Below are 23,583 nucleotides of genomic sequence, written 5' to 3'. Positions count from 1 at the left end.
TGTAACCTTAACATTGTAAGTTGCTTTAGAGAAAAGTGTCAGATAAATGTAATGTACCCAGCTATATACATAGGTAAATATTTGTAGGTAGCTTAAGATTGTAAGTTGCTTTCAAGAAACACATCAGATAAATGTAAATGATCGAAATTTGCCAAAAATTACTGAGAACAGAGGGATCCAGGGTCAGTTTTTCCAGAGATTGTTTAAGAACTGTAATCTTAAATGAATTGTGAAGCCACATTAATTAGGTGCATAATTAATTAGCATTAATTATGCTAGTTATATGTTTGAGGACCAAAGTACATGAAGATTGAGAAACATTGTTGGAATGGTTTGGATGATGGAATCACAGTGGCTAAATCCTGCTCACCAACAGACTCAAATGATGCAAGACAGTGCTTTGGATGTGATGCTTCACCAAAGCTGGCAGTAAAACTGGGATTGTCTTGTTGAATTGAAGGTACAGTAGTAGTTTCAAGGTAGTATGTCTCTTTTCAAGTTGAATCCCTGGGGGAACAGGGGAAGTAAAATTGTTCTGGGTTATCCCAGAGATTGTTTGGAATAACAATTGAGGGTTGTTACTGTTAATTAATCTTGAATAATATATCAGCTGAACTGCCAAAGAGGCTGTCCCATTACAGGTGACTTGAGTCAGACCGCGTGAGAAGATATACATGCAGTGTCATTGATTTCCATTTACACAATGCTGTCATCTCCTGCATTCTTGTTTAAGAACATATTATGTTATTGAAAGTACAGAGGCAGGCACAGACCAGAAGAACTGAAGTGATGATCTGAGATTGACTGAGATCCAGATCCAGAACCAAAACCCTGTTCTCTCTTGTATAACATACCTCCTTTGGGCAAACACGGGTAACTTTTTAGGGCTAAAAGCTGATCTTGATTTATATCATACGCCATCAGTGATGTAACCTGGGTCACTGGGTGTTTCAGGTCTGTTAACATCACACACCCTCTGCCAGGTTAATTACACCCCAGTCTGTGTCCAGGTGGTACTATTTTGGACCCATGACTGACTTCTCCTGATCCACAGCCATCTAGATGCCCTCTCTGCAGCATCAGTGACGAGATGAACAGGTACCTACAGCACGAGTGTGATTCAAGCCTAGGTCCTTAGACTGCAAAGTAAAGACTCTAACCACTATTTTACCTGCTGCCCCACATCCAGGTCATTTGATTGTTGTCTTGTGGCCTTGGACACAGGCATCAGCTAAACCAAGAATAATAAAAAATGATATGATGGATGCATTATTTTCACTGGAGCATATTTGATTTTGCTTGCATATTGATGTTCCTTTAAAAAAAAAAAATTGGGATAAAATGAGGACCACAACAGATTGCTGCTCAGTGAAAATTATTTTTATCAGCACATTATTTGTGAAGATGTTTTATTTCAAAAATGTGGTACAAGTAATCATTTCAGTGTATCTTGCATAGAAACAGGACAAAAATAAAAAACAAATTAAGCACTTTAGCACTATGAAACAAGCAGGAAACATCAAATTGTGATAATCGCTGTAGGATTACAATTTATTTTCATAAATGTGACATTTGGAAAGAGTCGGAAGAGTGGTTACATTATTTATATCTTTTGAAAAGAACACACCCAATGCAGTTTCCCAGTTTGATTACTTTCAGGATTTAAACATAACTCAAAAAGTCGACTGCTGAACGCAAAGCAGTGAACCACCTAGAGCTGTTGCCTCCAGAAAATATAGTACTCCTGTCTCCTCATATGTCAATCTGTTATCACCTATCTGAACCTTTGCTTGTTCTACCATGATGACCCAATGAAGCCAGACAGTGTTTCTTCCTTGAGTTTATAGCAGACCCAAATCACAGATCATTGTCGACTAATGTTCACTTTCTGAATGCCCCTTTGAACCAGTTTCAAGGTATCACCAAATATCCAGCTAAAAAAGTTATTGCTGTATTGCAGAGCTCTACAGAGCAGCTCTGCCTCTGACCTAAACTGCCTCCTGAGGACGACTTCCATTGTTTCAATTATTACTTTTTATTGTTAGCAGCTCTATACAGAGTGAAAACCCAAACATTATTGCCTGCAACAAAAGACAAACATAAGGACTTATAAAAAATATCTATTATATGATAAAATATAAGCTGTACACCTGAGTCCTCTGAATACTATGAGAAAAGTGTGACATACACATGTGTGTAAGTTCAACTCAGCCTCCATATCTCCCAGGGTGCATTTTGCTGTCACCTCTACTCATTTCTCTCCTCCTGCTACTCGATTGTGGGGGGGGTCAGCGATCACCCTGCGGTGCTGTTCCCATGGGCGGGACCAATGTGGGGCAGCTCCTCCTGCACAGGACTGCTGAAGGCCTCTTCTGGCTCTGCCCCAGCGCTCAGCGACTCCTGGTTGACGTACACCACCAGCACCTCACCGCTGAAGTTCATCACTTGGCCGTTGGAAATGAAAGTGGTGTTGCCGTTTCCAGTCACATGACCTGGGATATAAAAACAAGGGGAACAGTGGTGATCTGCAATGACGTGAAGAGGCACATTGAGCTCAAGTGCTCTGCTACCATCAGCCATCTCTGCCACTTCTCATCTCTCTGTCATGTGCAACATATAAATGCAGAATTAAGGAGGCAAAAATTAGAAGTGCACTGGATCACACTTGGGCATCACTGAGTGCATTATTGAACATTATTAAAGCTGCTTTAACTAGTTAATAGCATCTTTCCTCCAGTGAGATATTGCAAAGCTTGGCTCTAAATCTTGAGCAAGGTACTTGATAGAGTAGAAAAACCCACTGTATAAATGTGTAAATAACCCAGTCTCTTACTGCACAACCCAAATATTGTAGGTCATCTTGGACAAAGATATCAGCTAAAAGAAGAAATGTGCTGGTTCCACATCCTTACAGTAGACTGTCCACATGGGGCTCTGGGCACCTCCATGCACACTATGTTGAACCTCCCAGGAGGATATGCAGTTGAGTGGAAGGTGCTGGTTGTGTCCACACTAACAGACACGTGCTTTCCCATAGACCCTGGTCTGCATCTCCTTAATGATGACTCCAAATTCTCCATCAAGAAAAAAATTAGAAAAATCTGGTTGGCAGCTGTAAGGGTAGCCAACAAGCTTACCTACCACATGCTTTGTCATTAAAATACTGGCTGCATTTATTATTGAACGCCCTGGAGTCTTTCTTGAACTGCTCTCTCGAAGGTTGAGCAATGCCACTCCAGGCACTTTAGCGATATGAAAAGGAAGACTAGCAAATGTAAAGCATATTTTTTAGCATCACTCTTTTTTTAAGATTTTTTAAGATTGTATTTTATTTTATTTTGGGGTGGGAGGGATACAACCCTACAATTTGCGTTCATAGTTCAGAGCGGGATTGAAAGATCTCTTTGCTCTGTGTCACAGTGTAAGAAGAGCACTCTATAAAAATAAATTGAATTGAGGCATGAGAACAGGGTGAAAGGGGCTGTTTTTTGGGGATATAATCATTTGCTATGGTCATTGTTTACTGTAAACCCACACACATGTACATTTTCTGAAGCTGCTTGCCCCAAGCGGGGTCGCAGAGTGCTGGAGTCTAGCCCGGCAACACAGGACGTAGAGCTGGAGGGGGAGGAAACACACCCAGGACGAGATGCCAGTCCGTCACAAGGCACCCCAAGTGGGACTCAAACCCCAGACCCTCCAGAGAGCAGGACCCAGCCAAGTCTGCTGGGCCACCCCGCCCCTGCCACTGCTGCTGTAAACCCCTTATAATGAATACAAAAAGAATAAAAGCAAAACGTGTCCAGAGAAGCTCTGCAACCTCAAATTACCATCTGATGAAAAATTCAAGCTGCTTCTGTATCCTCTTTATCTGGAAATGAGATTCACGAGCACAAGGTACTGGACAGTACTGGAGGGTTAACAGTTTCCTGGTGAAGCTCATTTACTTTTCATTTGCAATGAAACACACAGGGGAAAATTATTCTTATCCATGTGGCTTTAAAATGCTTTGTTTCAGTGCTGAGGAGATGCCTGGGAAAGGCCCAAAGCACCTCTCCGACTGGCACACCAACACTGTGAGACTTGAAGAGCTCATGGCCCGTCAGCCCCGACCACATGACTTGTGGCATTCTTTGCACAATGGCTTTGCGCACATGTGGCTGGGTACGAAAAACTGCCGGCGAGGTCCGGCTCCAGCTCCGGCTCCCACAGGGCTCTGAGAATCTACCACAACATGTTGTGTTTGCACACATATGGTTCCAATTGTTCCAGGACTGTTCAAAAGGACTGTGGAAGCAGCAAGATATTTGTGTTTGGATGGCATATTTCGCTGAGCATTTCTTTGTGTGCCGCAGCACTGTTTTACTTCTTGTGTTGAGGGAATGTTTGCTGTGGTAACTTCTGGCAAAAGATTAGCAAAGCAGTGGCAAAAAACATTCTGTATGCTTATATTTTATTCAACCGTTGGAAGAATAGTAGCCCAGTGAGTTAGTGGCCACTAAATAACTATTAAAATAAAGGAAATATTATATAGGAAGTTTGTGCTGTTTGATAGGTAGTATTTTCAGACCAGACACTTTGTTGTGATGTGACTTTTCCAAGGTAGTTGTTTTCTTTTTGCTATAATTGTCACAGGCCACTAGACAGAGACAGAGAGAGACAGCCCTACGACTTGTGTTCATAGTACGGAGCAGCATTGAAAAATCTCTGTTCTGCGAAAAAGGAAAATTTACATTCTAGACACAAGAAAGTAAAAGTGGATTTCACACTTGTGTTTATAGTGTAAAGACATTACTAAAAATTTGTGTGCGTGTGTGTTTCTTTTAATTTTTTTTTTCTTTTTTTAAATTAAATCAGTGTAGAGGGGGTGCGGTGGCGCAGTGGGTTGGACCGCAGTCCTGCTCTCTGGTGGGTCTGGGGTTCGAGTCCCGCTTGGGGTGCCTTGTGGCGGACTGGCGTCCCGTCCTGGGTGTGTCCCCTTCCCCCTCCGGCCTTACGCCCTGTGTTGCCGGGTAGGCTCCGGTTCCCCGTGACCCCGTAAGGGACAAGCGGTTCTGAAAATGTGTGTGTGTGTGTGTGTGTAAATCAGTGTACAATCTTTGGTAAATATATCCACAAACCAAAACGGTCATATGCTAAACTTCATGTTACCATACTGTAAAGGTAATTGAAAGAACACATAAAAATAAGAAAGCAAGACGCACTGCAGAGCTGTTGGACCTGTGTACTTCTCCGCAGTATTGTTGTAAACCATGACAAAAAGAAAAAAGAATTTAATTAGGGTTGATTGCATGTTTGTTTACAGTGTTTATTATTGGTGTAATTATGTATAGTTAGTTTGGTGTTGGAATATACAAATAAATAAATAAATAAATAAATAAATAAATAAAAAAAGGTGAGTCTCTGGTCCCCGGACATTGTGGTGTATTTGTGTTGCTTCCTCTTTACCTTTTTGTTTCCATCTCTAGTTTTCTGTTTTTCACTGATGCCCATGATCTGACCCCCTTCCTCTGAGTTGAGTTTTGGAAAAACTGACCAAACGCCTCCTGCTTGTCTGACCTCGACACCTGCTTAAGCCCAATCAGTTTTTTTTTTTTTTTTTTTTTTGCTTTGTCTTCTGCAACTGTTGCTACACATATTTTCAGATCCCTCTCCAGTCCTTGTGGGAGAACCTGACCTTCAACCGCCAAATAACTTCCACTACTCAGTGTCTGAAAAAACACAGCAATGCAGGAACTGGATCCGTGTCCTGTTTTTTTTTTTTCCTTAACATGAATGCAGTTACAAATAATTGGTTGCAGTAATAAAAAAAACACACACTGACGTAAAACATAGCAAAGCCTGATGACTAATAAACCATAATTATGACTTTTTTGATGGACTTCCGACATTTTTGTTGCTCTTTCTTGCCATATATGCCTTGCTGTGTTTTCGACCGCAAACTCTGGTGGCTGAGCGAGCGCAACCGCTACTGGTTGCGCCTCCACAGCGGTTCACCGTTTGCTTACCGGATGTGAGACTGTGGCTAGGGAGCTCGGGTTCAGGGCCCAAGTCCAGGTCTCTATTCCCATGGAGAGGGAGGTCCAGGTTATTGTCGCTGACCGAGGGCAGCTCCTTGGTAGCGGCTGAATCCACACTGCCGTCATGAAGCTCCTTCTTGCTGCAGCTTCCCTCCTCCTCAGCCTCCAACCCATCTCCTGCAGCGGTGCCCTCCCCCTTTGGGCTGCACACGTCTGCGCAGAGGTTGCATGGGGTTGGCCCATCTGCGCCACTGCCGCTGGTAAGGAGGGGTTGTGCCCCAGCGGTCCTGCCTCTGCGGTCACAGGGGCAGGTGGCCACAGCTTGGCTGCAGTCCTCGTTTTCACCCACTTCCAGAGGCTCCTTTGTGGACAGCCCACAGCGGCAGGTCCCGGCACTCTCGTGGGGGGGGTTCCCATCATCGCACCGCCTGCCAGACGCAGCCGCCGGTGCCGCGGTCTCTGCTGGGACATATGTCACGAAGTCCTCGCTGCTATCTGTCCACCTGTCACCGGACGAGCCTCTGAAAGAGTCTGGCGGGTTCTTCTCGTTGTTGATCAGACAAGAGACTTCAAGAGCGCAGTTCTGCGGGCCACGAGCGTTACTGTAGGCTGCAGGCACCGTCTCCTGGGTTGGACAAGAAGGACACCCTATTCTACTGAAACTGTCCATCACAATGACATTCATACCATCTGCATGCAATCGATCAAGCTGTTCACTATCTGTGTTGTTGGGGACAGCATAATGGCGTAGTGGTTAGAGCCTGAATAATGGGGAATGAGAGCCGCCTTGAGGTTCCAATTCCACCTCCTCCTGTAGCACCCTTGATTAAGGTACTTACCCTGAACTGACACATTAAAAACTACTGTCGTACCAACACATACATCATTTCCTTTTTAGCTTTGCAGAAAAGCACCAGGTAAATTAATAGATACAATTGTATTTGTTGCAATTTCTCCTGTTTTACCGTTTGCAGTTTAAACACACTAATGTGGGTTCAAGACCCTCCCCAAAAGTGCTGCAACCATGTTGTACTTTCAGAAGTGATGCAGAAAAGGTGTCTCTTTTCTTACCTGGTGCATCGTTCTACTCTTCAGGTTCTGCACACACGAGCTGATGTTCACTGGAAATCAGGAAGCGTGTTACACACCTAGCGGGTACCGTTTTTTACACCGTGTTTTCAGTTGTACCGTGTCTAGTAGCCATGAGCGATGGAGTGGCATCTACCTACCAGAGAGATCCTTCCACTTGTCCTTGTAGAGGAACAAGAAGAGGACGGAAAGTGACACCACAATAACAAAGGACAGAATGACCACTGCAACCCATGAGGTAGCGCCACCTGCAAGAAAGGATTCATACTGAAAATTCATTATATGATAAGAACTGCATGGGTCATCACAGTTAACAGTTTCCTGTTTTTTAGGTCTACCAAGGCTGTAGAAAGTAATCAAATAAAACAGAGCCAAAAATAAAAGTGTTAAGTGTTTTATAAATAGAGTTAGATAAATCATCTGCAATGGAACAGTTTTCTTGAGTAGTGCAGATTTTTTAGGTTTCAAAATTATTGGCACCCCCTGTTTATATATTGTTTTTGCTTATTTCCATGAAAGGGTTTCAAAAAATTCTAGATCTGACTGTATAACAATTATATAAGGAATACAAATAATGAAAATGTGAATGTATATAAACTGAAGAACAGTTAGTGTAAATTTAGAAAGACCATTAAGTAAAATCATTTCAGTTACTACGTTAATTATTCTATTCTATCTATAATTATTCCTATTATGTGAGATGTCAAAACATGCATAAACTTAGATTTTCAATATTTCCTTGAATGCATCAATGTATGAGATAAACTGTGCTAAAGCTCTTTAGTGGCTCCTCAAAGCGCCTGCACAAACGAGGCAGTAGAAGCCCACGTACCAGCAACATGAGGCCCACAGACAGCGTCTGTTTTCTCCGTTCCGGGTTGATGGACAGTCTTTCCCAGGGCTTTGCAGCTGCAGAAAATTTAAAAAAAAAAAAAAACAGCCCTCATACATGCTCTGGAGGGACACTTTTTGCAGGCGAAGTGATGCGAGGGCGGTGTGGAATATCTGCTGGGGAATTTTAAACTCATTTTAAACTAATTTACGCATTATTGTAGCACAGGAATAGGTTGATATTGACGCGCTGAACGCAATACGCACTCATGTGTAAGTGCTCACAGATGTCACTTAACGGTACACTTGCAGTAAACTGAGTGTATGGCATTTCATAATGGGCTTCATTGACATACATGGTTCTACAGCATGTGTACTTCCACGCAGTGTAAACCATACTTTAACCGCTGTATGAATAGTATGAGAACTTCAAGAGAGGCTTAAAATTACTTAGATCTGGTGTCTATAGTGGGTGCCACAGTGGATAGCTTGGGTGCCTCATAACCCCCACTCGTGCGCTCGGATGTGGATTCGAATCCCACCCAGTCTTTGTGGAGTCTGTGTGTTCTCCCCATGTTCACACGGGTTTCCTGTTATGGTAATTGCTGTAATGTAAATGTAACTGATGATTCTGAATTGCCCGTAGTGCGTGTACATGTGATAGAATGACTGTGTGTGACTGCCTTGCAATAGACTGGCGTCCCGTACATGGTCTGCCCTCCCTCACACCCTATGCCCTCCAGGACAGACTCCGAACAACTATAACGCTGCAATAAACAATTATTGATAACAGACAGATTAAGCTGTACTAATACAAATACTTTCTAATAGTGTAAAACAGTACAACTGAATCCAGCATTACTGCCAAAAACAGTAGTTTCACTCGCTATACTTGGTCACTGACGGAATTCATCTATTTTCAATTTGAGGTTCTTTGGAGTTTTAATAACCAGGCACAGGAAAGCCTAAAGAGCTGGTTTATTACAATTTTCATCAAATATTATTCCTCACAGATCCACACACATTTCCAAAGGACGTGTGGCTGTGCTGATGTTCATGTGTCTGTCGTCTGTGTTTGCGTTGTGTCCCTGAAACTTACTCATCAGAATGTTCTTAAAACAAAAGCTATTCAAGGCCTTTTACCTTCCCATCACTAGTTCTGTGGAAAAGTATCAAGTTGTAGAGGTTCTTTCTATTCTAGAACTCTCTACACATGAAAAAAGCATACAAAAATTAATACCATAAAGTGGACGATAAAATAAAGAATAATTAACAACTAATTAAAAGTGACAGTAAGAAATAACAATCAAAAGTAAATATAATAGTAAAGCAAGTAAATATGACAGTAATATAATGGGAGTGAAAGAAAACTGTAAAAACAAGTGCACTCCATCGCTGCGAAGCACACACGTACTGTATTTCCCCACAACACACTGCAGCAAAGGACTGTGGGTAGCTGTCTCGTGTGGGTGATAAGCACTCACTCAGTCCAGGGCTTGCAGGGCTCGGTGGCAGAAGAGATGTCGGAGAAGTGTCCAAATGTGCAAGGCTTGCACGTTCGCCGGCCCGAGCCTGCATGTGAGACCCAGAGAAAAGACCGACGCGTTGCACCGTTTACTTCCCAAACACACTGACACTTTCATTTCCATCAGTTAAAACAGCTGGATGTTTAACTGCATCATTGGAACCACAGAATACTTCATGCATTTGTTTAACTGCCTTTCTCAAGGGTTCACCAACAAATATGGGCAGCGACTTGAGCAATCACTTTCTGAGTCAGGTCCAGTTCCTTAACTACTACACCACCTTCAAAGAGCACAGTGCCACGCTGCAAAGCACAATGTACGTGTTGATCCGTTCACCACACTAAATTCCCAGGAGCCTTGGCGCAACAGCCCTGGATTTGGAGAAGGACCCTTACTTTCCCGAGTGAATCCATGCCCAGGAGGGCACACCTGGAGCTTCTCGCAGTACTCGCAGTTGACCAGGAAGCATTGCCGTCCTGGCTGGCAGCGGCAGGGCACAGGGGCTGTGCGATTCTCTGGCCGAACCGGGTCAAAGCCTCTCTCTGCAGTAAAAAAGAACCTCAGTTGTTGTGTGGTCACTTTGGAAAAAAGTGTTTTCTGAGTGAATAAAAGTAAATTAATAAGGTTGCCAAACTGCACCATTGCTTTGAGTAAATCTACTGAAATCAGACATCCGTGTACCTGCTCAGATGCAATAAACAATTGCCCTGCTTTGCCACTACTTCAGTATCACACTTCAGTCTCCAGTAGTAAGAGCCTTCAGTGGATTTAAACTCACAGCCTTTCAGTGGTAAGTCTCGGTGCCTCAACTATTACAGCAGCAGCCGGCCTGATGCAACAGGGATCTGAACCTCATGCCTGGTCTTCACCCCAGTCTCCAAGTAACAGTCAGAAAAGCAGCTCTGATGTTGTTCTACACATTTTAGGGTTAGAGTGTTTTTCAGCATAAATGCCTTGGTCAAGGGTTCTACAGCAGGAGGTGGGATCTGAACCCAAGTGCAAGGCAGCAGCTCTAAGCACTACATCCCCTACTGCTATTACTACATGCGCTCACAGCAGTCTAAGTGAAATCAGTAGAAAAGGTCACCAGCCTTTATCGCAGTATTTCTGTGGAAGGCATCGTGGCTCTTTGTTCCAGTCTGGCTGATATTCATTGCTCCCACACGGTCGGCATATGGTCCCTGAATTGCCATTGCAAAGTTGTAAAGCAAATGTTCCTAGAAGAGCAAGAAGAAAGATGTTGGGCTACTTGGGAGAGGAATCGTGGTTATGGCTGAGTCAGCAAAAATAAGAAGAGAGGTTTGGGGTTTGGCTACAATGACAGGGATGGAATAAAGAAACCACCTCATGGTGCCAGACACTGTAGGGTGATGGCAGCAGTTCTGGGTGTGATGTAGGGATGCACCTCACAAAGCAGTCGTGCTTCTCACTCAGCTAAGGCATTTTGTGTGTGTGGGGGAAGCAGAATAAAGAGAAGATGCTGGAGCGGGGTGGGGCTGCACTGTGCTGACCACCACTGCACACAATGCAGCCTCAAAGAACAAGTGCAAAATTGTTAATATATACAAATTCTATATATTTCAGATTCATTACATCTCTTACTATGATTTCAACATGTGCGGCTCTTGGAGCAGTTCATCACAATGACTGTAGCCTTGGCCGGAAAAGATCAGAGCCCCTGCGTTTGGGTGGCGCAAGCGGTGTTGTTAAAGCTGTGACTAAATGTGTTGTGAGCAAAGGGCGCAGTGATGTGAAACGGAGCATGATGTCGTGAGGATGTAGGTGCTTTCACCTGGTGGACACTTGTTGCAGCACGTCTTGCCATCTTGGTACTGAAAGTAGCTACAGCTCGGCCTTGAGGATACCATCTGGAAGAAACGACCATTGACAACAAGGAAAGGAGCGCATAAATCCCCGCTCATCATTTGAATGAACGCAAACCACTGCAACTTTTTCCATTTAGGAAATTAACTGAAGCCAACTTGGGTTCACAGGGTTTATTTTCCCAGCTCTTCCTGCTTTTTTATGAATATGGGAGCCTCTGGAAAGAGGCCACGTTTTTGTCATTTGCGGTCTCACAAGTATTGGAGGAACATTATATTTTTTAACATTTAAAAAATATGTGGCGGAGGAAAGAAACGCGGGGCAGCATTTTTTTTGTTTGAATGTTTGTCATTCTGGGGGGTGCGGTGGCGCAGTGGGTTGGACCACGGTTCTGCTTTCCAGTGGGTCTGGGGTTCGAGTCCCGCTTTCGGTGCCTTGCGATGGACTGGCGTCCCGTCCTGGGTGTGTCCCCTACGCCCTGTGTTACCGGGTAGGCTCCAGTTCTGTGTGTGTGTGTGTGTGTGTGTGTGTGTGTGTGTGTGTGTGTGTGTGTGTGTGTGTGTGTGTGTGTGTCTACAAGGACACGGAGAGCCGCGTCGGCAAACAGCGAAGCCGAAGGAATGTTGACGCTTCATGGGCGCGCGTTGCCATGGTTATGCAAAGTGTGGGGGGGGCTGTTGTAATAACTCCACATACTCTACTGTATATAACTCTATGGTCTGGCGCACCCGAAATGATTGCATGTTGCGAAAGCGCTCAAGATTCTTAAAACCTCAGTCCGCCTTTTCTGTGTTTCTTGTCACGAAAGTAAAACTATTTATTTACAAAGTTCACTGCTTGCTGTTTTGAAGTCCATGTTTGGTTTATGGAAAAACTATATGTAGTGTACTAAAAATACATCCTCAGAAAAACAGCATCTTTTTACAAATTATTCCCACATTATAACTAAGACTCTTAAGAGTCCATCGTAATGACGGTGAGAAACGTAATAATGATGTTAATTTTGCATCAAAACCACTTTTACTGGAACAGTACAATGCAAATTCTACATTTAATTCCTAATCCCGATCCTTAAAAACAGTGGGCACAAAGCGATCATAATCTTTATTATGAGGTTGGTCACTTGCCAAATCTTCAAATGTACTACCGCCATCGTAGCCTTTACAATAAAACACACACACACACACACATTTTCAGAACCGCTTGTCCCTTACGGGGTCACGGGGAACCGGAGCCTACCCGGCAACACAGGGCGTAAGGCCGGAGGGGGAGGGGACACACCCAGGACGGGACGCCAGTCCGTCGCAAGGCACCCCAAGTGGGACTCGAACCCCAAACCCACCGGACAGCAGGACTGCGGTCCAACCCACTGCGCCACCGCACCCCCTACAATAAAACATTTCGTGATTATTTGATTATTTGGCTACAACAGGTACAGGTCGTTATGACAAAATGAACTTTACATGCACTCTTGCGCTGTGCTGTGTGTGTTCACTATTCACAGTGAGTGTACGTAACTGTAGTTAGTGCTGCCGCCCTTGAACGGGAAGGTCGCAGGTTCGAACTCTACCTACTGCTATTGTACCCTTCAGCTGAGTACCGATCCGAAAATTACTCAGCTTAAGTTAAGGGGTAAACAGCCCTAAATCGCTCTGGAGAAGGGCGTCACCTAAGCATGACTAAGGTAATACACACACACACACACACACACACACACACATTTTCAGAACAGCTCGTCCCATACGGGGTCGCGGGGAACCGGAGCCTACCCGGCAACACAGGGCGTAAGGCTGGAGGGGGAGGGGACACATCCAGGACAGGACGCCAGTCCATCGCAAGGCACCCCAAGCGGGACTCTAACCCCAGACGAGGACCCAGTCCAACCCACTGCACCACCGCGCCCCCCCAATACTAAGGTAATAAATAAATAAATAAATAAATAAATAAATAAATACACACACCTTGCCTGAAACCACTTATCCCAAGCGGGTCGCAGCGAGCAGGAGTCTAACCCGGCAACACAGGGTGTAGGGCTGGAGGGGGAGGAGACACACCTAGGACGGGACGCCAGCCCCCGCAAGGCATCCCAAGCGGGACTCAAACCCCAGACCCACCGGAGAGCAGGCACAGGCCATAACCACTGCGCCACCACGCCCCCTCAATGAATGAATGAATGAATGGTGAAGAACACGTGCAGTGCAATATGGGAACTTCCCTAAATGGGGAAAATGCCAGCAAGGCTATAAAAGCTAATCCTAACCCCATACAAATTAAAAAAGGATGCTCTTTAAATTAAGGGGGTAGCATTTTTACACATTCATTTTCGCCCTTGGTAGTTCACGAAAGCATTCGAGAGTTAGGGAAGCAAACTCATTCCGCAGTTTCACAGCCATTCCTGTGGGTGTTCATCTGGAACCAGTTCATATATTCCAACAACTTTACGCAAAAAAAAAAGTTTTACACAAAAGAAAGTAAAAAAAAAATGAATTCAAACTGCAGTATAACTTTTGCACGCAAAAACCCCACAGAATTTGCATAACGGCCACGATATTTGCATAAGTTGTAGTGGATCGTGAGTGTGACGCCCAGCTAAAATGATGAGCAGTTTAAAGGGCTAAAGCCGTGTTTCAGGTTCCTTTGCTCAGTAACACCCACACCCACACACAATGTCCATAACGGGTCGCGGCGAGCCGGAGCCTAATCCGGCAGCACAGGGTGCAGGGCTGGAGGGGGAGGGGACACACCCAGGACAGGACACCAGTCCACCACACGGCACCCCAAGCAGGAATCGAACCCCAGACCCGTCAGAGAGCAGGACCCGGCCAAACCCGCTGCGCACCCCTTCACTTAGTAACAGACCTTTTATTCTGTTGCACATGTGCAATACAACGAATTATTGACTTGTGCCACATACAGAAAGAACCAGAAATATAGCACATGCATAGTGTTAGCGCTACAACCTTTAAACCCAAAGGTTGCAGGTTCGAATTCCCCATTCGGTTGTAGTATCTTCAAGTACTTACCCTAAATTGCTCCAGTAAAATTAGCCAGCTATGTAAATGTCACTAAGAACTCTAAGTGGTGGTGGAAGAAAGAAGCGTCAGGTGAATTAATAAATGTAAATATTACCGGTTTAACACTATGTTCAGACTTATTTCATTGGGGACACATGAGAGTTCCGAGACAACCAATTTTTGGACCTGCAATATATTTTAGACATTATTTATATTTATATTGTATTGATTACGCATCCACAACAAGCAAAATCCAATCCACGACCTGTCCTGGGATTCGACCCCGTAAGCTTCAGATCACAGTTCCAACTCCCAACAATATGGTTTTTAATGGACAGTATAAATAAAATCGCTGCTTACAGGTTTGCTCTCTATTGACCATTAGGATACAAACGAGGAAGGAGGTGAAGCGGTAGCTTTGAGCGCGGCGCGCCGATCGCAGCCCTACCTGCGCGCACAGTAGAAGCGCGAGGCGCGCGCTCCACCGGCGGGAAATCCAGCTGGTGCCGCGATCCGCGCTCATGTCTTACGGCGGAGCGGAACGCAGCGGATCGGAATCCTTGTGACAGCGGCCGGCGCGCGGCACACAGCAGCGCTTCGCCCTCGTCCCTCCCACGCCACGGCACTGTGCGCTCACACGCGGCCCATGGTATCTCCCAATGTCACGTTTATCGCAGGAAGGTCCCAGGCACGCCGGGGGTGGAACCCGCGCCGCATTTCCCACACTTCACTTGTGTCGAGATCAGTGTCCTTGGAAGAAGCGCTCGGAGCCCGTGTTCCTCCGTCCTTCCCGAATCCCACAGAATCACATGGGATCATGGGTCGCAGCTCAGGAGTTTCTCGGGCTCTGCAGGCTCCTCCCTCCCATGTGACACGGGCTACTTGGAGAGCAGAAGAAAATCCAAGTGGATTAATTATTCTTTGGATTTGTTTTACAAACTTAAGTCAAACCAGCGACCGTGAATACCTGTTGAACGCTCGTGGGCTCTATCGGTGCCGTTATTTCCTTAAAGCAGGACTTTAAATTGTAGTGAAACTCGCTCCTCCAAAGTTCTCAAGAAACACAGCCAGGCATTTTCTATTATAAACTTAACCTCTTGGCTCGTCTGTTAATTTCTTTATTCGTGCATTGATAGACTGCTAATGAAAGTGAGTGAAGGCTGATTTGACATCATGTGTTACACGTGTGGAGAAGAGCTATTAATAACGTACAGTAATATTTTATTTAGAACAACATCAAGATGAAAAAACAGTTTCCTGCTCTACTTAAGTATGAAGTGAGTTAGCTCAACAACTATTTATGACTGCTTGGAGTCTTCTCTATAGAAATAGTGGCAGAGGAGCCTACTACAAAGTAACTGATGAAGCAGTCCTTAGGTTCAGAAAGCAAAATTTACATTAGTTTCTACTATGATTCTGTAGACTTATACCATGATTGAAGGTCATTTGGAGGGTTACTCCTGTCCATAAGAGTCCATCAGGAGGTTTGAGACAATGCATCTAAATCAGTGCTCATAGACTCCCAAATGGCCAGGGGAGGTGATGCATTAACCATTTATCTACTTGAGTAGAGCTGTTAAGGTGCGAGACTGAGCCAAAAAAGCAAACTCTGAAGCCACAAGGCCTGGAGCCTGGAGCTCTCTCCTACTTTCTAGTGACAGTGGCTACCAGCTGCACACATTTCCCAGCTCAGAACCTCGCGCTGTGACGGCATGTTTTCCAGCAGAGTTTCACATCTTCATTTTCATCGAGCTCCTGTTTTCTTTCGTTCCCATCCCCACCCCCACTTCCACCTCCATCAACTCCCCCCTCCACCACTGCATCGCCAACATTTGCCAAGTTGCAAACCATTACCACATGCTCACAATGTTCTGATGCCACAGTTACATTTTTAAGAAGCCTTATGATGATTGCTTCCTGGCAAAAATCTAAGCTCCTTTTTGTAGATACATCATTTAAAAATAGGGGAAAAAAATTGCAAATACAAAGGCAGGCAGGAATTCATAAATACAAAGCCTTGGTGAAAATATTCTTTTTCACTTTAATCTCTAATTGCTCGTGAGGGCCTCCATTTCTGGACACAGATTATTCCTACTCCTGAACCGAAAAGGCTTTTTGGTGGAGAGTCCCTTCTGATATACATATGACATAATTTAGTGTATAGCAATGTTCAATCTGTGACCTGTAAAGCTATTGTAAATGTAGGTAATATGCAAATATGTTAGCTATCAAATCTGCTCTCGATAACTGTGCCTGCCATGAATGCATAAAAAAAAACCCTTAAGGGCATTTGTTGTGTTTCTCCTGTTTTTCTCTTGAACCATTCAACAATTTATTGACTTTGGATACTTTTGCATTTTTAAACCTCGGCTGTTATAATTGTGAAGTGGCCCGATATGGAATGATGCAGTTCATCTGCATTAACAGTGCATCACAGAAAAAACAGCAAACCGCATAGTAACACCTAGTTAGTGCTGTCTTTGTAAAAATTCACATATTTTTTATTTAGTAGAACACAAGATTTGGACAGAGAATTTAAACTGGATGGAACTTCTCTTCCAAACCCAATCCATTTTGAAACATGTATGCCGGAAAAGAGTAGTCTTTACACACCTTTCAATGTCACATCATTTTACCATCTCTCACACACACAATGTTTTGCAAATTGGTATTTAGTGGCAGGAAATATGGTGCACAACATGTGTGAGAAGAATATTTTTTCCAGTAGTGTAAAGAACCCTGGAGTTCTTCAGACCAGGCTATGAAGCCACATGTTCACAATAGTCCTCCATTGCTGCCTTGACCACATTGACTGATATTAGATTTTAGATTGCTGTCTTCCCACATGTCTGGTTTATATATTTGTAAAAAAAAAATCATTTTGGCATAAATTTTGATATTCATATACTAAGGATGTGTGCCAACTCTATAAAACTGACTGCAAATGTTGTCCCAGTGTACTGGCTGCTCTCTAAAAATTCAGCTCTCCAGTGTGGAAACATTCATATTATTTTAGGAAAAAACAATTTGGCTGGAACTAAGGGAAATATATTTGACTGGGCAATAATGCTCATTCTGACAGAAGACAGGTTAAGTGTAGCAAGACTAAAGAGTATGGGATGTCTTGATATTGATTTTTATGTAACCCAGCATTTTGTGCTTTGCTATTCACAGGCAGAAGAACTAAGAAAGAGTGTTGAAAAAAAACAGGCCAATACAGCTGTAAATACAGGAGTTTTTTTCCCCAGTTTTCTTTCTTCATGACACATAAAACTGTCTTGTAACAGAGTATTGTACAATTATTACTGTATTTAATAGAAAAAACAAAAATACACAGGGCAACAACACAAACAGAAATGAAAAATGAAGGAAGTCACAGCTTCCATTAGAAAAAACACATTTACAGCATAATGATACATAAATACATAATAAATACAAAGTGTAAATTAGATGTAGAATGAAAACAGTAGTTAGGCTAGGTGCAAAATTCTTTGGAGGCTTAAATGAAACAATGAGAATTAAGTCTGAAAAACTCAACAGCAACTGAAAACAGAAAAGTAACCATTCAAATTGTTTAAAGGCTCAATTGAAATAACTATGAAACATAAATAGGAACTTGAAGGCCAACTGAAAAACTGGCACAGTTAAAGGCAGATGATTGACTTCAAGTAGGAGGTCCGAGAGAGTGGAGATCCATTCCACAGAATTTCTAGAGAGCATCACTTTTTCCTCTGGAACACGTTGGCCAGCATGGCGCCAGACGTGGTCAGTTGACCCATCTTGCTCAGAAACTTGGTCTTTGCATCTTCGCTCACAAGACTTGCTGCAAGTGACACAGACCTGAGGAGGTGTCAACACATTAAATGACCGTGGGGCAGCAGGTAGGCAACAGCCCTAATTGCTGCACTATTAATCTGAAAGTTGTAAGTTCAACTTCCACTGGAGCTGCAGTACCACTGAACAATGTGCTTACCCTGAATTAACACAATAAGAATTATCCAGCTGTATAAATGGATACATAATTGCAAGTAGATTAATGTTGTCAGTTGCTTTGAAGCAAAAGCAGCAGCCACATTAATACATAATAAAGGAACACCTTGGTGTAAAAATAGATCAGTTGTTGTTTAAGCCTCCTTGGATAAATGTGTCAGTTCAACAATTATAATAATCATGATCTGAGATCTTTATTCATTATTACTTGTTAACTGTCTTAGAATTGCTACTTAATCTAGAATGCTCAGGAGGGGTGGGCAACCACTGGCTCTTGGACCCCCAGAGGTTTTTTCTCCCCCAACTTTCAGTTGGGAGTTTTTGTTCCTTTCCTCCGTGGCCAGTAAGCACAGTTATAGCTCTATAAAAGTACTATTATGGTAGTCATTAGTCAACTGTTTTCTTTCTTTGTTTCTTATCTGATGTATTTGTTTTTTTCTGCCTTATGCCTGTGTTAAAGCGCTTTGTGTCACTGTGTGAGAAGAGCGCTCTATAAAAATAAATTGAATCTTCAAGAAGTTGATGAAATTTTTTTCAAATAATATCAAGTCTTAACAGAAGAAGATGCAAATCACTGAACTTTTAAACATTTTGTCAGAATGGGGGAAAAATGAGACGCATGATACTTGTTAATAAATGAAATGATAAAACCATTCAAACAGTGAAACTGAATCACAGTCACAACTCAAGGTAGGCTGAAATGAAGCATGTTGCATGAAAAAAAAAGAAAAAAAAAAAAAAAAAACACTGCATTCTTATTACATGTGTTGTATGGAGAGAGGGACACCAGGACTGAATCTCTACTCCTGCTGTAGCACCCTTGATCAGGGTACTTACCCTGAATTGCCGCAGAAGTAAGAGTTGCCCGGCTGTATAAATGTGTAAATTGTAATAAGGTGAATTAAGTGCATTCTAAACACATACTTTGTACCCCAAATTGTACAAACTGAATTGTGCAGGTTCATTTTGTAGTTAAATGAACAAATTAATATTTGACACAAAACTTGAGTCATACCCCAGTGGCTCCTGGATGCTCCTGCTTTCCACCTTCTGCTCACATTCTTTTATCATGGAGGTCAAAATCACCTAGAAGAAAGATGCCCAGGGACTTCAATTTTAAAGTAAATTCATTCCCTGCTCTCGGAAAACAAGTTTGAAAGTCATGTTTTCTATGTGGAGTGTAGTTAAGGCACTTGTGAAAGCATCCATTGACTAACCTCATGTTCAGGAGAAAGCAGCTCCATGTCATTTCGTAAACATCGCAGCCCAGGGAGAAAGTGATTCACCATGAGCTCCTCTGAAATGACTGGGAGCAGGAGATCAAGGACCTTCCTCTTAAATGATTGCTGAAAACTAATAGCAAAGCTATTAAAAATAAATTCAACAGCAATTCATCCTCTAACAGGAAGTCTTGCATGATGGCAGCAAATGGAAAAACAAAAAATCTCAAAAGGATAAACGTGCAAATTACAGACATGTTATTCCCCGTTACAAAGAGGAACATTCCTCTTTAAAAGAAACTTTTCCAGCTAGTGATGACTGCTGCCAGCATTATCATGTTTCACGCATTCCCGGTTGGGTCATCTGAATGGAACACAGATGTAAGCCTTGCTGAGTGGCTGCGTCTACAAGGCAGGCGGGACGATGCAATGAGCACCAACGAGCCTCTTTGTTCTGCTTCTGCAGCTGAGCCCACTCCCATAAGATCCTTGATGCGGGGTGCTTCACACAGAGGGATGAGCAACGCCCCGCGGTGGGGCCACCAAGGAGCGAGCATGAACCCAAGTCTGAGCCTTTGGATGTCCTGGGAGACGATCACAGCTTGGACGCGAAGCGGACGGCCAATGCAGGGGGAAAGCGCTGGAAATACTGCTGCATCAGGCCCCTGGCAACGGGACGAGCCACCCCCTGCTCCTCCCCCTCCCCTTCCCCTCCACCACCAGTTCACATCAAACAGCGGTCTCATTCGGAGTGTGTGTCTACCCTGCAATTTGGAGCGCATAACATATGGAGAATGTGTTTATTTTCCTTCTCCTTCTGGGGGATGTTTGCACACTTCAAAGCTGAGTGCTCAGAAAAAAAAGTGCAGACACAAATGTCAATTTCCCTGCCGTTATTTCAGCAATTCACTGAAAAAACACTTTGAAAAGGAAAAAATGATTGGTACTAACAATGACTGGGGAATGTGAACAAGAAAAAGTGTTATTGTACTTTATTGTGCAACAGCATGTTTGTTAAAAGTTAACTTGGTGAGGCTAAACTGTCAACAAGCATTTTTTAATGTTCTATATGGTTGAAAAAATGGGCCAATACACATACGTATATATACAGTATACATGGCAAAAATATGCGCAATACAATACAAGCTGTGAACACCATAGAAATTAGTTGAATTATGGTAGTACAACAGTCCTACCATGATTAGTTGCTTTTTTGTGACACCTACCATCCAAGTTGGAAAAGCAGGTTGCTTCTGCTCAGCAACAAACAACTTCTTAAAAAGACAAGTGAAAATAATTTAAAAATAAAGTGAAAAAGCTAACACAAAGTCATTTCAATTACATATAATACGTTACTATACTATACATGTCAGTTATTTCCTTTGAGCTACATCACTACAATAAATATTTATTATTTATTTATAAGCAAGAAGCCCTCGCCTACCCTCTGAGCCCACGGATCAAAGGATACAGCAGCAGGACAGAGCACTGTATGCCTCGAAGAGCTGTGTGGCGATGTCCAGCCTCTTGGTCTTGGCTGCCTGCAGGTTGTTGGCCAGTGCCAGCTTGTACAGATGCGGAAGGACAACTGAAACACAAAGTGAACCGCAAACACATTGCCAGTGGGCCTTGGGGACACTTCGACAGCACACTGCTGGAGGAGCACCAAGTGAACCTCTCTTCAAGAGTGTGGCGACATTCATTTCCCAGCAAACGGCAACACGCGGCACTGCAAGCTTTAATTGGGTAAAAGATTAATGAGGGAATTCCTGGTTAGTGACCAAATGTAATCGAAAACAAATGTCAAGGAGACGGATTTTGACAGGCTGAGAAAATACCCACACTCGTCCCGGAACCGGGGCTCCGCATTGGGGCCCACCCTGCCAAACGTCCCGATGATTTCCATGTGCAGAGAATGCTGGTCTTGGTATTGGGGGTCCTCCAGGAAAGAGGCCAGCTGCATTTTCACCCTTTCGAGCAGCTGGAAAATCACAGGTAAATGCTGGCATTACCCTTGGTAACGCCAGGTACGGAAAGTGAGGGTAGTGCCTTCCATCCTCACGCCATACAGTACCTCCTTTTGCGTCACTGTTTCCATTATTGTGCCAAATGCCGGTATGGTGGATATCCTTACTGAGCTGCAGTGCAAGAGAAACAAACCTGTTACAACTGGCAATGACAAGAAGCAAGCGTGCATCATGAAACACAAATGCACACACAACAGCAGAAAGGACAGAGAAGCAAGACGGTCAGTACGAAAGTGTCAAGTCTGGATTGACTCACAATTCGGGATCACTGCACAAGGTTATTAGAGCTGGGGCAACTCGCTTGTCAATTAAGGCTTCGCTCATGCCTCGAAGAATCAGCTGCAACCGGTCAAAACGCAAAAGAGAGACGGGTAGGTAAACACTGAACGAGTGAGGCTCAAAGATGGGGAGGAGGCGGGGAAGGGGTGTGGCAAGGGTGGGAACTTGATGGGGGGTGGCGCTGTTGATGGGTGAGGAGAAGGTGCCCAAGCAAGCACACCTGAAGGTTGAGCATGTGGCTCAAGCAGCTCGTCTAACAAGGTCTGTAGCTGAGGGAAACGTTAATGAGCGTTGGTGTCACAGCCAGGTGCTGTCTTGCTAGCCAAAGCCTCCTAGGAACCTTGCAGGCAGCACAACAGAAATCAGGAGCCCAGTAACTGGATGGTTATGAATGAGATTGTGTGAATTTGTTATTTCTCCACCCATTATAATCAGAAAGTCTAAATGACACTGTGCTTTGGTCTTCAATTAATTTATTAACAACATTTAACTCATTTCTTTGCAACATTTTGCAATTCATTTTTAATACTGTCAATGCATAAATTCATTATTTGTACCTGTTTTAGCTGTGGAAAAAAGACAAAAAAAGCTATTGTTAATCAAATGCAATTGCTGTACAGATACAGTTGTATCATGACCAATTTGTATGATACCATGCTTCCAATTTAAAAAAAAAAAAAAAATCATTGCCACTATTTTGCATATTTCTCTTTGGACTGTGAAAGGTAGCATTGTAACTTAAGAGCTTTTAGAAACATATATTTTGCAGTGAATTTTTTAGAGCTCAGGGTGAAAGTGCTGCCGCAGGAGACAGAACAGGGACTCTTCCTGGGATGCAGAGGCCGAGGGAGGTACCAGACGATCTTGGTCCACGCACACTTACATTTCAGCATCGCTGGCCAGAGTGATGAGAGCAGGCATAACTCTGAGCTACTAGGGTCTCAGTCACACCCTTCACCAAGAGATGATTGGTCAGAGCGGGATGTGACATCACATGGCGTACATGGAAAGAGCGAGTAACAGCGTCACGGCACCAACACAAAGAGAAAAACGACAAAATAAAGATCCATTCAAAAATAAAGGAAACAGGAAAAAAAACTGAGTGAAAAGGCACACATGCAAAAGGAAGGGCAAGCAAACAAACATATTACCATTTGCATGGCAGGAGTGCAATGCTGTGATTTCGTGATATATACCACCTTTTCACATTGATTTGAGGAGATGGGGGATATTTTTGGGATTTCAAAAGAAAGGTAGGAAAGCAGGCAACAGCAATGCCAAGTACAGTACAGGGTAAAACAATGCTGTTTCAGATGTTCATTTGGAAGAATGAATAAGAAGTCAGTGGAATGAGCTTTGGATGATTTAGTAATGTGTTTCCATCCTTTTGTCCAAAACTTACTTAAATGAACATAGTGGTGGTGCATGAACATTTTAACCAACATTCAATTTTTTTGTGAATTTCTCTAAAATCATCATGTAAAATGATGTGTAATGCTGCAATTGTTTTTGTATTATTGCCAGTATTGTTTGCTGCAGCAGGACAATGCTCGTAGTATTTTTAATTTCACTGCAGCATCCTGCCAGATGAATAACAAAACTGCATTTTACAATTTTTGTCTCTCTCATGTACCGCCCTCCAGAACAAATTATGTCCACTTCTAGCTGTCACTCAGCCAAACATGAGTCATACCTCAAGAATTCAATTCTGTTCAATTCAATGTATTTTCATAGAGCACTCTTCTCACCCAGTGAAACAGAGC

At 43.4% G+C, this 23,583-nt stretch overlaps 2 protein-coding genes across 4 annotated transcripts in view; both read right to left on the bottom strand.

Moving 5' to 3' along the window:
- Positions 1 to 1,400: 1,400 nt before the first annotated feature.
- Positions 1,401 to 15,134, bottom strand: LOC108919669 (tumor necrosis factor receptor superfamily member 11A-like). Of its 2 annotated transcripts, none has more exons than XM_018727873.2 (10): positions 14,753 to 15,134; positions 11,259 to 11,334; positions 10,558 to 10,683; positions 9,862 to 10,008; positions 9,425 to 9,512; positions 7,942 to 8,018; positions 7,250 to 7,357; positions 7,092 to 7,141; positions 6,009 to 6,645; positions 1,401 to 2,492 (listed from the first exon to the last, which is right to left on the bottom strand). In XM_018727873.2, the coding sequence occupies exons 1-10, from the start codon at positions 14,825 to 14,827 to the stop codon at positions 2,296 to 2,298; spliced, it is 1,581 nt and encodes a 526-aa protein (XP_018583389.2). In that variant the 5' UTR covers positions 14,828 to 15,134; the 3' UTR covers positions 1,401 to 2,295. The 2 variants fall into 2 exon arrangements, with proteins under 2 accessions (XP_018583389.2, XP_018583390.2); XM_018727874.2 differs by lacking the exon at positions 14,753 to 15,134 and adding an exon at positions 14,665 to 14,685.
- Positions 15,135 to 17,688: 2,554 nt separating this feature from the next.
- LOC108919687 (RAB11-binding protein RELCH homolog) overlaps positions 17,689 to 23,583 on the bottom strand; it is a 42,722-nt gene continuing 36,827 nt past the window's right edge. For both annotated transcript variants that reach the window (XM_029259110.1, XM_029259111.1), the window contains 7 exons: positions 21,798 to 21,880; positions 21,589 to 21,652; positions 21,357 to 21,495; positions 20,986 to 21,102; positions 19,512 to 19,600; positions 19,310 to 19,380; positions 17,689 to 18,144 (listed from right to left, as the gene is read on the bottom strand). In XM_029259110.1, coding sequence (XP_029114943.1) covers positions 18,024 to 18,144; positions 19,310 to 19,380; positions 19,512 to 19,600; positions 20,986 to 21,102; positions 21,357 to 21,495; positions 21,589 to 21,652; positions 21,798 to 21,880 — 684 coding nt within the window. In that variant the 3' untranslated portion in view covers positions 17,689 to 18,023. The remainder of the gene's footprint in view (positions 18,145 to 19,309; positions 19,381 to 19,511; positions 19,601 to 20,985; positions 21,103 to 21,356; positions 21,496 to 21,588; positions 21,653 to 21,797; positions 21,881 to 23,583) is intronic.

The sequence above is a fragment of the Scleropages formosus genome, chromosome 16 (genome assembly GCF_900964775.1).
Source record: "Scleropages formosus chromosome 16, fSclFor1.1, whole genome shotgun sequence".
In the NCBI taxonomy this organism is placed as follows: domain Eukaryota; kingdom Metazoa; phylum Chordata; class Actinopteri; order Osteoglossiformes; family Osteoglossidae; genus Scleropages; species Scleropages formosus.
Note: the sequence above shows the minus strand (reverse complement) of the source record. Positions and strands in the feature narration are given on the sequence as shown.

Excerpts from the sequence above, each read along its gene's own strand:
- LOC108919669 (XM_018727873.2), bottom strand. The coding sequence starts at position 14,827 with ATGAGCGCGGATCGCGGCACCAGCTGGATTTCCCGCCGGTGGAGCGCG. Across the intron at positions 7,142-7,249 it reads CAAGTGGAAGGATCTCTCTG|TGAACATCAGCTCGTGTGTG; the intron begins GTAGGTAGATGC and ends CCTGATTTCCAG. Across the intron at positions 2,493-6,008 it reads TAGCCACAGTCTCACATCCG|GTCATGTGACTGGAAACGGC; the intron begins GTAAGCAAACGG and ends TTTATATCCCAG.